General features: G+C 44.7%; 1 protein-coding gene across 1 annotated transcript in view; it reads left to right on the top strand.

The window, feature by feature from the left end:
• The first annotated feature begins 9,751 nt into the window (after positions 1–9,751).
• Positions 9,752–12,788, top strand: part of BAG2 (BAG cochaperone 2) — a 43,016-nt gene continuing 39,979 nt past the window's right edge. Inside the window, exon 1 of the mRNA XM_044289694.1 lies at positions 9,752–10,037. Coding sequence (XP_044145629.1) covers positions 9,913–10,037 — 125 coding nt within the window. The 5' untranslated portion in view covers positions 9,752–9,912. The remainder of the gene's footprint in view (positions 10,038–12,788) is intronic.

The following is a 12,788-nucleotide window of genomic DNA, read 5'->3' as shown; positions in this document are numbered from 1 at the left end:
GAAAATATAGTGAGGCGCCATTGGGGGCTACTGAGTAGTGGACACCCGAATATTGCAGCCTTTAAGAATCCGCCTATGATGGCATATAAAAGAGCAGGGAACATTAGGGACAAGGTTGTACACTCCAGAGTACCTGAAAAGGGACAATTAAGACAGACGTTTCTGAAGACAAGGCGCACGGGCTCCTTCCCGTGTCTTGGATGTGTGAACTGCAAACTGATGGTGAAAGGATCAGGGTTTACACATCCAGACACGGGAGAGATCTTTAACATAAGGCATTATCTCACCTGTGATTCGTCATGGGTGATATATGTACTGTGGTGTCCTTGCAAAAGGCTATATGTCGGTGAAACGACATGTGATTTAAAGACCAGGTTGAATAACCATAGACAGTCCATCAGGAGTAAAAGAACTGATTTGCCTGTATCGAAACATTTTGTAGAAAAAAATCACAAGGAGAGTGACTTGAGATTTATGGTCATTGACCACGTTAAACCTTTGGTGAGAGGAGGGGATCGATTAAATATATTAAAGAAAATTGAGCTCAGGTGGATTTTTCGACTAGATACTTTGAAACCAAAAGGGCTAAACGTTGAATTTAGGGTAACGGGAGAAATGGTCAGTTAATCTCAAGTTCACAGTCCTGTGATTTGACGTGTATCGTATACTGTATATAGTGAATTAATAGAAGCTATGGTCATGTTCATGTTAAACATGTGGCTTAATTGTCTGTAGGCATTGTTTAAAATGTTATGTTGACTGTTGCCTATGGCGGATTATAAGTTTGGAGAAGAACTATGGGAAAACAGAGTTGTAATATTTTGCCCAGATGAATGCCCTGATTTAAGATGGCGGTTATAGACCAGTGATGTGGCTCGGTGCGACTGACGCAGCCTATTGTCGCACGCAGCGCGTGCGGGGATGGTGCTGGGGCGGCCGATCGAGCGTCATCATGTGGGACTCCGCCTAGATGTGACGCAGGGTGGTTATGTACGGCGTCACGAGGGAAGAAGGATTGACACATGCGCAGTGGGGAGTAGCAGACGCGGAACAGTGGCGCGAGCCTCCATACAAGTGAAGACGCCTTTCCCGATATTTCTCTCCATAACTTGCTCTGAGAAGGTATTACAGTCATGATTTTAATTGCACTGTTCACTTTATTATATGCACCTGTACGCAATTATGAGGATTTCAATGAAATATATTTTTTTTTAAAACCTCACCTACATGTATTTAGGATAGATTGGTATCCATGTTAACTTTAGGAATTGACCACATGAATTGTAGCTTACCCCCAAGGGGAGTGCACTGCTATTGCATTGGTTGTTGAATCAATTAGGCACCAAGTGATGATGTATTTATATATGCACATATGCACTTTTTATGTTCACTTGACTTGAAAAAGGTTCTGAGAGAGAACCGAAACGTTGTCTCTGCTGACATGTGTGAATAAATTGCACATTTTTCTACTTTAAGGAGTGCCACAGTTTTTTCTGTGTTATATATATATATATATATATATGTATATGTATGTAGTAAACTGAGCAGACCGGTCAGAAAAATTTGTTTCTGATCAGCGCTCAGCAGGTGCAGGATGCACACAGATATTATGTGCATGCAAAAATTTACACTAACCCAAAACAGATCAGTTTAGCCCCAATGCATTCTGAATAGATAAGGATCCCTTCAGAATGCATCAGTTTGCCTCCGTTCAGCCTCCATTCTGCTCTGGAGGCGGACACCTGACTATGTCCGCCTGACGATGCAGAGCCAAACAGATCTGTCCTGACTTACAATGTAAGTCAATGGGGACGGATCTGTTTTCACTGACACAATATGGTGCAATTGAAAACTGATCCGCCTCTTATTGACTTTCAATGTAAGTCAAAATGGATCAGTTTGCATTATCATGGTAATCCGTTTGTGTTCATGGTAATGCATAACACGGATGGTGTCCGTGTGCGTTCCGCAATTTGCGGAATGTTACGGACAGCCATTGTTATAACTGCCTATTCTAATCCGCAAAACGAATATTGCCTGTGTCGCTCATCACTAGTCTCCATCTTCCGGTCCTGGAGCACCTCTCCAGTAAATGACTGGCTTCAGCAGTGAAACGCTGCTTGTGGCCACATCACCGCTGAAGCCAGTCATTGGCTGGAGAGGTACAAGTGACTATGCCCATATCCAACCGGATGTAAACAGCGCTGGAACCAGAAGATGGAGACAGGGAGCAGGAAAGTATAAATCTTGTGTTTCAGGCCCATGCTGCAGGAACGTGTTAAAAATCATTTTTTTTACTAGGAAAAAGCCCCTGTTTCTCTCTAAGCCCCCTCTATAGGAACACTCATTCCTGATATCTGGCGGTATAATCGTGCCGCTGATCAGCCGATAAACAAGGAATCACTCGTTTGTCGGCTGATTTGCATATTTTATCAGGATGAAAGATGTACATTTATCTCCAGCACATCTCACAGTGTAATCAGAAATGTGCTACCGATAATCAATAGTGAATGAGGGAGGAATGACTGTGGTAGTGATCATTCCTCTCCAGTCACTTTGCATTAGCCTGTGTAATAGGCTGATGCAAACCAGCGCTGATTAACTTTTTGTGGCCCCTTGAAATAGTGTGATGTGACAATGTGGCCCCCAGACCAAAAAAGGTTGTGCACTCCTGCACTAAATAGACAAAACGTTGATACCAGTAGAGGACCCGCGCTACCGGAGGTGACTAACGGCTGTTTCACACGAGCGGATGCCGTGCGTGACATCCGCTCCGTGAATGACAGCCAAGACCCGATGCGGACAGCAGAAGCACGGAGCATTAACATGACTGATAATGCTCCGTGCCTCTCTGTGATCTCTTTACTACGAAATCACAGTGAGATAAAGTTGTCACTGATTTCGTAGTAAAGAGATCACAGAGAGGCACGGAGCATTATGAATCATGTTAATGCTCCGTACTTCTGCAGTCCGCATCGGGTCTTGGCTGTCATTCACGGAGCGGATGTCACGCACGGCATCCGCTCGTGTGAAACAGCCCTTAAGGACCAGCACCGTACATGTATGGCACGAGGTCCGCCGGGCTCTGGGGGAAAATCGCGGGGGGATCGGAGGGCGATGGCTGCTCTTACCGACAGGCAGCCATGGCGAGTAAGTCCGGCATCGACTATTTCGTCCCCCCTGCAGCTCCGTGCGCTGCTATTGGCCGATCAGTGATGAAGGCACATCCCAGCGCCCGGAAACACATGTAAGCTGTGGGGGGAGGTGGCCGATGCTGAACTGGTCAGCATCGGTCACCTCCAAGGTGAGGCAGGGAACACCAGTGTTTTGGGTCCCCTGCCAGCGGTGCGATTGGCTGGAACAACGCTCCAGCCAATGGCAGTGCTATAGCTGCACAGGAAAGGCACAACCTCACTGCATGCAGCCATTGTAGCCAGTGACTGCATGCTGAGAGGTTCTGTGCTCGATCTGCTGGGATTTGTGGTTCTACCACAGCTTTCACTGCCTTTACTGCTCCTGTATAGAACAACATCTGGCACATCTGCTGCAGTGATTATTATTTTTTTTCTGCAGCAGAAGTTCTAGATCCCTGATTCCTTCCCCCCCCCCCCCCCCTCCTATTCCCTGTCCCTATCCCCCCACCCCTCCCGTTCGATTTTGCCTGCGGCAAATATTTTTATTTATTTTTTGTAGCTTTTATTAAAAAAAAAAGTTTTCCTGCTCTGCACCACTTTTTCTGTATGTGAGCTGTGAACGCCAAGTGCTGATCAGTCTGTACTTCACTGCTCAGCACCTGTTTGTTTGTTTGTTTGTTTGTTTTTTGGAGGGGGCAGATATATATTTTTTTCATCTGTCCATTTTATTTTTTTAACAAGTAATAGAATTTTATATATATATATATATATATATATATATATGAGTTAATTTTTAGCTAGTGTTCTTTTTTTGTATCTGCAGTAAAATTTTATACTGCAGTGTCTGCACGAACGCACCAAATGTCCGCTTAGGTGCTTTCTGCAACCCTGAGCACCAATAAGTACAATTTTTTTTACTGGCCGCTTTTGTGCTCTTTTTGCACAAAAGTACTTTTAGTGTTAGATACAAATCAATTTTAGTTAGGCTACTTTCACACCTGCGTTAGGTGCGGATCCATCTGGTATCTGCACAGACGGATCCGCACCTCTAATGCAAACGCTTGTATCCGTTCAGAACGGATCCGTTTGCATTACCATGAACACAAACGGATTACCATGTTAATGCAAACGGATCCATTTTGACTTGCATTGAAATCAATAAGAGGCGGATCCGTTTTCAATTGCACCATATTGTGTCAGTGAAAACTGATCCGTCCCCATTGACTTACATTGTAAGTCAGGACAGATCCGTTTGGCTCTGCATCGTCAGAGCCAAACTGATGCATTCTGAGCGGATCCTTATCTATTCAGAATGCATTGGGGCTAAACTGATCCGTTTTGGGCTGCTTGTGAGATCCCGTAAACGGATCTCGCAAGCGGACCCAGAAATGCCAGTGTGAAAGTAGCCTTAGGTAGTGTTATTGTAGATTTTTGCACGCACATAATATCTGTGCGTCCTGCACCTGCTGAGCTCTGATCAGAAACATCCATTTTTCTGAACGGTCTGCTCGGTTTACTGTGCAGTTTTTTTCTTCTTCAAGTAGTTAGTATATGGAGATAGTTCTATATATTTATCTCTATATACAAATCTATTTTAGTTAGGTAGTGTTAGGGTCGCTTTTGGCATGCACATAATATCTGTGTGTGTGTGTCCTGCACCTGCTGAGCGCTGATCAGAAACATCAATTTTTCTGACCGGTCTCCTCAGTTTACTACATATATATATAGAAATCAATTTTAGTTAGGTTGTGTTAGTGTAGGTTTGTGCGTGCATTCAGCAAATTATAAAAAAAAAATTCCCCCTACTCTTTTATCTATATTTCAAATTTATTACAAGCCGCTTCACGTGTGAAAAAACTACATACACACCCCATACTAAATAATATTTTACACATTTCACACAAAACACCCCAATAAAATAAAAATGTCCCGTCTGTCCCAACGAGTTTACTCAGCTGAAGAGGCATACGCCTATCTTGCCTCTGATACTGAGTCGGCTAGTGAGGGAGGGAGAAGAGGATGCCACTTTCCTCTACTCCTCTACCCCCTCATCATCATTATCTGCTGATGAGGGACCCTCTAGAAGGCACCCCAGGGTAGCAGCAGAGGCAGCCCCCCAGGATGACCCCCATATGGAAACCACCCCTTGACGATTATCAGCCCCAAATTCCGGATTTTGTGGGTAATTCCGGAATACAGATAGACAGTGCGGGCTTCACAGAACAAGATTTTTTCAAAATCTTCTTCTCTGAAGATTTTGTAAATTTAATGGTGGCCCAAACCAATTTGTACGCCCAACAATTTATAGCTCAGAGCCCTACCTCGCCATACGCTAGACCCCTAGGTTGGACCCCAGTAAGTGCAGCAGCAGAGATGATTAAGTTTTGGGGGATTGTGCTGCATATGGGCGTAGTAAAGAAGCCAAACGTCAGACAATATTGGCGTTTGGACATTTTCTACCAGACTCCAATTTACAGTCAGACCTTGACCCGGAAGCGTTTTGAGTCCATTCGGAAATTCCTACACTACAACAACAATACACAGTGCCCACCCCAAAATGACCCGACATTTGACCATCTGTTCAAGGTTAGGCCTGTCCTTGACCACTTTAACACCAAGTTTGCTGAGGTGTACACCCCTAATAAAATGTATGTGTAGATGAGTCCCTGTTACTTTTTAAAGGGAGGGTTAGATTCCGCCAGTACCTGCCTAGCAAAAGGGCAAGGTATGGCATAAAAATTTACAAACTTTGTGAGAGTAGCTCTGGGTGCACCCACAAGTTCCGCGTTTATGAAGGGAAAGTTTCCCGCATAGAACCCCCAGAATGCCCCCCATCCTAGGAGTTAGTGGAAAGATTGTGTGGGACTTGCACCCACTGCTGGATAAGGGTGACCACCTCTATGTGGATAACTATTATACCAGCATACCCCTAGTCGGGTCCCTAACTGCCAGAAGTACTGTGGCTTGTGGCACAGTGCGCAAAAATAAGAGACGCCCCCCTAGATCCCTATTAGGGCAACCACTGAGAATAGGTAAAAGCAGGGCTCTCCTCCATGAGAACATGCTGGCAGTTAAGTACAAGGACAAGAGGGATGTCCTTTTACTGACCACCGTTCATCCAAATACCAGCTCCCCTGCTCATGTGCGAGGTACCACTACCACTGTCCCCAAACCAGTTTGCATCCTAGACTAGAATAAGCACATGGGCGGGGTTGATCTTTCAGATCAAGTTCTGAAGCCCTACACGAAAAACAAAATGTACAATGCGTACGTGCTATTTCAATCTGCAGGCCACACAGGAACTTTCATCCAGTTCCAAGAGGTGGTTATCAAGGCCCTAATTTTTTAAAGCCAGGCTGGGGAGGGTCCCAGTACTTCTGGAAATCGTGGTGCCTGTGTCCAAAAGGGGGATAAGGAAGAACACTATATACCACTGCGAAACCTGCCCTGTGCATGAAGGAGTGTTTCAGAATCTACCACACATCCATGGAGTATTAATTTCATCCTTGATGTACCCTTTTACCACCTTATACCTCTGATTTAGTCCGCATAGCTTACATATCCACTTTTCACCAACCACTACATATTCATTTCTATGAAATACCTGTTATGTGAAAAGTGCCCTTTCCACAACTTAAAATGTTCGTACGGGGGGGCTCTTTCCGAAATGGAGTCACTTCTTGTGTTTTTTTTTTATTTCTAGGGACCTCAGGAAATTTTTTAAATGCGACATGGCAGCTAAAATTCATGTCTGCCAATTCAGGCCTGCAAAAACCATATTTTGCACTTTGCCTCTAGAGGCCTTCTGTGTGCCAATACAGCAGGCTATGAGCACATATGGGGTGTTCACAAAATGAGGAACATATACTGGGGTGCATTTTCTCCTTTATCCCCTTGCGAAAGTGAAAAATTGGGGTCTGCTAGTGATTTTTACGAATGTGTGCTTTGAAATGCTTCTCTCAAGGAATTCTGCCTTCTGTGAGACACCTGTTTGCTAAAAAGTACCCTTTCCACCACTTAAAATGTTCGTACAGGGGTGCTCTTTCCGAAATGGGGTCACTTCTTGGGGTTTTCTCATTTCTGGGAACCTCAGGAATTTATTTAATGCAACATGGCACCTAAAATCCATGTCTGCCAGTTCAGGTCAGCAAAATCCATATTTAGCTGTTTGTATCTACAGCCCTGCCATGTGCCCATACATATTTTTTTGAGGGGTGTAGTTTCCGGAATGGGGTCACTTTTTGGGGGTTTCCACTGTAGGGCCACCTCGGGGTGTCTTCATATGCGACATAGCTCCCAATTACCATTCCAGCTAAATCCATTCTCCAAAAGCCATATGGTGCTCCTTCCACTCTGAAGCCTGCTGTGCGCCCATACATCAGTTTTTGAGCACACATGGGGTGTTTCTGTAAACTCCAGATTCAGTGTAATAGATTTTGAGCTTTGTTTGGCTGTTAACCCTTGATGTGTTGCAGAATAAATAGATTCAAATTTTAAATCTGCTAAAAGAAAGTGAAATTTTGAAATTTCATTCCCATTTTCGTTTAATTCTCATGGGGCACCTAATGGGGTAAACAAAGTTTGTAAAATCAGATTTGAATACCTTGAGGGGTGTAGTTTCTAAAATGGGGTGATTTATAGGTGGTTTCTATTATGTAAGCCCCAGAAAGTGACTTCATAATTGAACTGGTCCTGAAAAAATTGGGGTTTGGAAATGTTCTTAAAAATTTTAAGATTTGCTTCTAAACTTCTAAGCCTTCTAACATCCCCAAAAAATAAAATGTCATTTTCAAAATGATCCAAGCATGAAGTAGACATATGGGGAATGTAAAGTAATAACTATTTTTGGAGGTATTACTATCTATTATAAAAGTAGATAAATATAAATTTTTCTATTTTTTTGGTAAATTTGGTATTTTTTTATTTGGTATTTATTTTGGTATTTAAAAATGACATTTTTTTTTACTCAAATTTACCACTGTCATGAAGTACGGTGGTAAATTTTTAAAGTTATCACCACATAAAGTGACACATGTCAGATTTGCCAAAAATCGCCTGGTCCTTAAAGGGGTATTATCATCTTAATGATCACTGTTAAATCTGTTAATGATTTAACAGTGATCATTTTTCTAAATATATTTAATTAACAAATTCCCACCCCATAAAATAAAATGAACCTATACTTACCTGACTTGTCTTCCGTCTCCCCTGGTTACGGCCACCGCTCTTCTCAGGAATCGCGGTGACCGCGCGTGCGCAGACTACTTATTTTTTTCTCCCGGCCGAGGCCACGCATGCGCTTTGGTGATTTCTTCCTGGCCAGTATAGTATGCTTGCCAGGAAGAAGTCACCAGGGCGCATGCCCGGACTCGGCGTGCACGTTCAGTACAGCGCGCGGCCCGGCCGGGAGAAGACATCAATCAAGATGGAGCCCACCGCCTGCCGAAACCAGGAAGTGGACAGCGCGCCGGGAGCAGGTAAGTATTAAACGGTGTGTTGAGGATACCCCTTTAAGGTGAAAAATTGCAGGATCCTGAAGGGGTTAAAAATGTCATTCACTTTGCTGACACTGCATGTGCTCAGGGTATTCCGCTGTGGAAAATCCACCGTGTATCCGCCACCAAACCGACCATAGTTAATAACTAAGGGTCCATTCACACGTCCGCAAAAGGGTCCGCACCCGTTCCGCAATTTGCAATTTTGGGCCCGGACGTGAAGCGGAGAGCACACTATGTGCTCTCCGCTTCCGCTATGCGGAGCGCGACCCCGAACTTCTGTGTTACGGCCCCGAACTTCCGGTCCGCAGCTCCGCAAAAGATAGAACATGTCCTATTCTTGTCCACAGCTGCAGACAAGAATAGGCATTTCTATAGCGGGTGCCGGCCGGGTGTCACACCACGGACGTGTGTATGGACCCTAAATTGTGCTTCTAGCACAGGAGTCAGCAACCTTTGGCATGGCGGCTGCTGTGAAACTATAACTCTCAGCATGCACACTTGCTTGGCTGTTTTATTTTAAAGGAAACCTGTCACTGGGATTTTGGGTATAGAGCTGAGGTCATGGGTTGCTAGATGGCCGCTAGCACATCCGCAATACCCAGTCCCCATAGCTCTGTGTGCTTTTATTGTGTTAAAAAAACGATTTGATCCATATGCAAATTAACCTGAGATGAGACCTGTCCCTGACTCATCTCACGTTACAGGACTCATCTCAGGTTAATTTGCATATGTAGCAAATCGTATTTTTAACACAATAAAAGCACACAGAGCTATGGGGACTGGGTATTGCGGATGTGCTAGCTGTCATCTAGCAACCCAGGTCCTCAGCTCTATACACAAAATCCCAGTGACAGGTTCCCTTTAACTCCCATAGAAGTGAAGGGAGGATTCTGGGAGTTGTAGTGCAGGGGGTTGCTGGTCCCTGTTCTAGCAGGCAGCGCCCTAGTACAAGCTCCTGGATTTAAACATTTTCAGCTATGCTTGTCATACATTTTCTTCAGGAAAGTTTCATTTCCTGTCATTATTGAAGTCTTATAAAACGGCGCTCTCCAGCTGTAGTCAGTCAGCCCTGTGCCTGGTGGGACTACTGCTTCATTTATCCTGCCACCATGAAGCAGAGCCGGGCACACGCGGAGGAGCAGGGCAGCTGGGGGCAGGACAGGGAGCCGCCCAGGTCCTTGTTAGGGAATGTTTCATCCGTCTGCCCGGAGATGTGTCTAGAAAGATCCTAGAGGAGCTGCAGAGCTGCCAGCCATTCACTGCTGCAGAGAGACAGTCACATGGCACAAGCCAAGATCCAAGCCAAGGCTAACGAGGGGCACAATGGGGGCAAGTTCTGCCGCTCTATGTCCATGGCAGTCCGGTCCAGTCACCTGGTGGAGGTTCTGGATGACCTGGAGACAAGGTAACGGGAGGTGGCATTGCTCTGTACTGTCCCTGTAGTCCTTGAGGTGTCCTCATCTGTTTCTGGGAAAGCTGGGTGACGCAGGGATTGTCTGCTGGCTGGTAAATCTACCAGTTATTACATCAATAACCGCAGATGGATCTCTGTGTTCTGCTATCACGGAAAGTTCTGCTACTTTCTAGTGTATCTTAGTTCCTTATGACTGCTGGTCTCTGCTTGCCGTCAGTGAATGGAAATATGCTTTGCTTACATCCATAAGCTATAAATCAGGCCTGTTCTGTCTCCTTACAGCTCTGATAAACAGGGTGAATTTCTTATTGAACTTATAGGGGTATTCCCATGTATTGGCCATGCCATGAATGTCCGATGCAGGTCTCACCTCTAGGACCCTCTCCTATCTCAATAACTGGGGGCCCGCTTTGAATGGAGAGCATGTCACACTTTCATCTCAGTTGCACGTGGACGACCTACCCGTTCTTGGAATAACTGTGGGTCCTAGAGATGGGACCCTAAGCTATTGGACCTTTATGGCATTTAATTAGGAAAAACCGCCACAAATTCAGCAACAAAGCCATAAATAGGCCATGCTGTGCTTCTAAACGATGGCTGTAAACGCGTGACGGTATTCCTGATAGTCTGCTAATTATCTTCTTTACCTAGTACTACACTAGGGGCCATTTATCAATTCTGGCATTTTCGATGTCAGTCTTGTATGGCCCCTGGCCGGTGGGAGAATGAAGCTGATTTATGATGAGGCTCACACTCTGTCATAAATTAAGCGCAACTTCTTTCAGTTTGTGCACCTGTAATGAAATCTTGGCGTCCATTTCATTCCTCCCACCCTTCCTGTTCAGATGCCTAAGGCTACTTTCACAATGGCGTTTTGGCTTTCCGTTTATGAGATCCGTTCAGGGCTCTCACAAGCGGTCGAAAAAAAACGGATCAGTTTTGCCCCAATGCATTCTGAATGGAAACAGATCCGCTCAGAATGCATCAGTTTGGCTCCGATCAGTCTCCATTCTGATCTGGAGGCGGACACCAAAACGCTGCTTGCAGCGTTTGGCTGTTCGCCTGATGAAGCAGAGCCAAACGGATCCATACTGGCACACAATGTAAGTCAATGGAGACGGATCCGTTTTCTCTGACACAATAGAAAACAGATCCGTTCCCCAATGACTTCTAATGCTGTTCAAGATGGATCCGTCCCGGCTATAGAAGACATAATACAACCGGATCTGTTCATGACAGATGCATGTGGTTGTATTATTGTAACGGAAGCGTTTTTGCAGATCCATGACGGATCCGCAAAAAACGCTAGTGTGAAAGTTGCCTAATAGTAAAACACATCCGATCTGGACCCAAGCGGAAGAGCCTGTGTGAGTGCAGTGGAGATGGCGGCATCAGCGGTGCAACGGATGGGTAAGTATTAAAGGGAACCTATCGTCAACTTTGTGCTGCCCATACTAACGGCGGCATAGAGTAGAGATAGACGAGTTGATTTCAGCGGTCTGTCATTTATAAGATAAAAGTAAGTGGTTGCAGAGAACCAACATCACAATCAATGCAGGCTGGGCCTGGAAAAGAGTCATGGCCACCTGAGAAGAGTCCAGGTTAGTCATGAATTCCTCCTCTCCCTGCCCACCTGCTGATGACTGACAGTCTTCTACCTAGTTTTCTCCATTTCTTTCTAGAAGACTACTTCCAATCAGCAGATGGGTGAGAGTGCAGGAGATTATGTATAACCTTGACTCTTCTCAGGTAGATTTGACTCTATTCGAGGCCTGGGCTGCAACGATTATGATGTTGGTTCTCAGCAACCACTTACTTTTAGCTCATGAATGACACAGCGCTGAAATCAGCATTTCTGTCACTATTTTATATTGCCCTCAGTGAGGTAAGCATAAAGCTCATGACAGGTTCCCTTTAACCAAATTATTTCTCTTCCACAGGACAGAAGAAAGGAGAACCCCTTTAAGTGCATCCTCTCTGTGTGCCTAGAATAATATATACATCAGCTCATACCTGGCTTAGATTTCAGTCACCATTTACTCCAGAAAACTGAGCTCTGCCCACACCATACCCTCTTTTCTGAAAGTGGCAAGGGAGGAGTAAAACTTCCATTTGTGCCAACATTTAGCAAAAAAAAATAGTTTTTATGCTGGTTTTCTGGCAAAGGGGGTTGAGTGATCCCCTAGTTGTTTATTTAGACATTGATACATGTCACACATACACATCCCACACCCACTACTTCTAAAAGACACTGGTGGGCAGCGCCATCACATTCGAGGTGCAGAAAGCCACGCCAGTATTGCTCTCAAAATGACAGATCCCCGATCTACCCCTTTTTTAGGGGCTCATGCACACGACCTTTGTTGTTTTGCAGTCCGTTTTTCACGGATCCTTTGTTCCGTATCAGAGTTTTTTTTTCTCTGATTTAAGTACTCTTCCATTCTGTTATTTCACAAAACATATCCGTATGGTTTCCGTATGCGATCTGTATTTTGCGGATCGGAAACAGTAATTTAATCACCAAACACATGAGCAATATGGGCTGGGCATAGCATTTCTACAGTACGAATCTGCAAAATACAGATGACATACAGATGTGTTCTGTGTGCGTTCCGTATTTTTTGCGGACCCATTGACTTCAATGGGGCCTCGGGCCATGATTTGCGGACAATAATCGGACATGCACTACTTTTTAGCGAAACGGAATGCACACGGAGTACCTTCCATTGTTTTTGAAGACCC

This window comes from Bufo gargarizans, chromosome 4 (genome assembly GCF_014858855.1).
Source record: "Bufo gargarizans isolate SCDJY-AF-19 chromosome 4, ASM1485885v1, whole genome shotgun sequence".
Classification (NCBI taxonomy): domain Eukaryota; kingdom Metazoa; phylum Chordata; class Amphibia; order Anura; family Bufonidae; genus Bufo; species Bufo gargarizans.
The sequence above is the reverse complement of the archived record's forward strand: the minus strand, read 5'-3'. Positions and strand labels throughout refer to the sequence as shown.